Raw genomic sequence first — 1927 nt, forward strand, 5'->3', positions numbered from 1 at the left:
GTTAATTTAAAAAAAATTTTTAATTTTTTAGAGAGATCTTTAATTTGTTAGAGAGAGAGCGAAATGATCCCTTAAGTATATAATCTCTTTATTTATGATATCTTTATAATAAAATTATAATCTCTTAATTATAAAATTATGTGTTAAGAAAAAAATTATATATTATATTATGAAAATTATTGTATTATGGAAAATATTGTCACATTTCTTTTAATATTTTATAATTTGTTCTGATTATTTTTTATTCTGTCTTGCTCTAAATATTATCTTTTTTCTTTAAGGGAATTGCTTATAATGTTTTACAAGAGCACCGGCGGATACAAGCCACATAGAATAATTCTGTATCGCGACGGCGTCTCCGAAGGCCAATTCCTCACCGTTTTGCAACACGAATTGACTGCCATTCGTGAAGCATGTCTCAAACTCGAGATCGATTACAGACCCGGTATAACATTTATTGTAGTGCAGAAGAGACATCACACGCGTCTGTTTTGCGCGGATAAAAAAGAACAAAGTGGTAAAAGTGGAAATATTCCGGCGGGTACGACTGTCGACGTATGCATAACTCACCCGACGGAATTCGATTTTTATCTCTGCAGTCATCAGGGTATTCAGGTATTTCAATCAATTCAAGCCACTTTTTTCACATGATTTGTGCAGAATTCTGTAATAATAATTCTCTATGAGAATGTACTTCCATTGTCATATGTTCTAACTTCTAAGTATGTCTATTTATATTTTAGGGTACATCAAGACCGTCACATTACCACGTTTTATGGGACGATAATCACTTTGAAAGTGATGAGTTACAGTGTCTTACGTACCAATTATGTCACACTTATGTCAGATGTACAAGATCCGTTAGTATACCAGCGCCTGCATATTATGCTCATCTCGTAGCATTCCGGGCTAGATATCATCTGGTCGAGAAAGAGCACGATAGGTAAGCAAGTTATTTTTTTCTTTATCATATCGTTTTGAAATGTCTAATTATATACGCGGAAATCTTATTGCGTTTTAATTTTAACTTTACAGCGGAGAAGGATCTCATCAATCGGGTTGTAGTGAGGACAGGACACCGGGTGCAATGGCGCGAGCAATCACAGTTCATGCCGACACGAAACGAGTTATGTACTTCGCATAATTCTTACGTCAAATTGAACTGTCATCCAGGTCGGTGTTGTTGTTTCTGTGAAGAAATTGTATATAATTGCGACTCCGTGACACAAGTGTGAGAAGTTTCATCAGGCAGCCGGGATTGCAGCACGTTGCGTCACAAATTCTTTAACAATTAGGACAATTCAACTGATAAATTTTCTTACATACCTTCTTCCTGTTTTTTTCTTTTCTTCATTCTTTCTTTTCTGTTTATCACCTTCTCTGCTTTTTTCTTTATTATATAAGTCTATACGATAGCTTTTTGGTATGCGTGGCACTGTGTGTTTTATTTACGGAAGAGCGAATTTTCGATTGATTTTATGAACTTGTAGAATAAGTTTTTATGAGAGGTGCTTTTAATGCAGTTTGTAAATCAGGTTAAGAATATTTTGCACGTTTGGGTATAAAGTTGTCTGCAGTCGAAAATTGAAAATAGGAATGCACCGGATTGTAAAATTACTGCATACTGAATATTGAATATTATTATTTTGAATATTATTATTATCCGATATTTGATCAGATATCTGGTAGGGCAATTATTCGATCAGATATTGGATATTTTCCCAGATATATGGAACAAGGCTTTCAAAAGAAAGCAAGGGAAAAGTAATGTTAAAAAATAATTTTTTCTTCATTTTCCTAATGTGAAAAGAAAAAGAAGAAAGATGAATTGTGCAAGAAGTTCTGCTTAAAAGAATCAAAAAATTTATATATATATAAAAATTTTTATATATATATATATATATATATATATATATACACACATAAC

The 1927-nt window shown here is 32.6% G+C and overlaps 1 protein-coding gene across 1 annotated transcript; it reads left to right on the top strand.

Annotated features, from left to right (window-relative positions):
• Window positions 1-281: 281 nt before the first annotated feature.
• LOC105625507 (protein argonaute-2-like) lies at window positions 282-1144 on the top strand (the record flags this gene model as incomplete). Its single annotated transcript, XM_012206831.1, has 3 exons — window positions 282-615; window positions 744-943; window positions 1036-1144. Coding segments are annotated over 3 exons (643 nt in total), but the record flags the coding sequence as incomplete, so codon positions are not given.
• Window positions 1145-1927: the final 783 nt, after the last annotated feature.

The sequence above is a fragment of the Atta cephalotes genome (assembly GCF_000143395.1).
Source record: "Atta cephalotes unplaced genomic scaffold scaffold02083, whole genome shotgun sequence".
Lineage (NCBI taxonomy): Eukaryota > Metazoa > Arthropoda > Insecta > Hymenoptera > Formicidae > Atta > Atta cephalotes.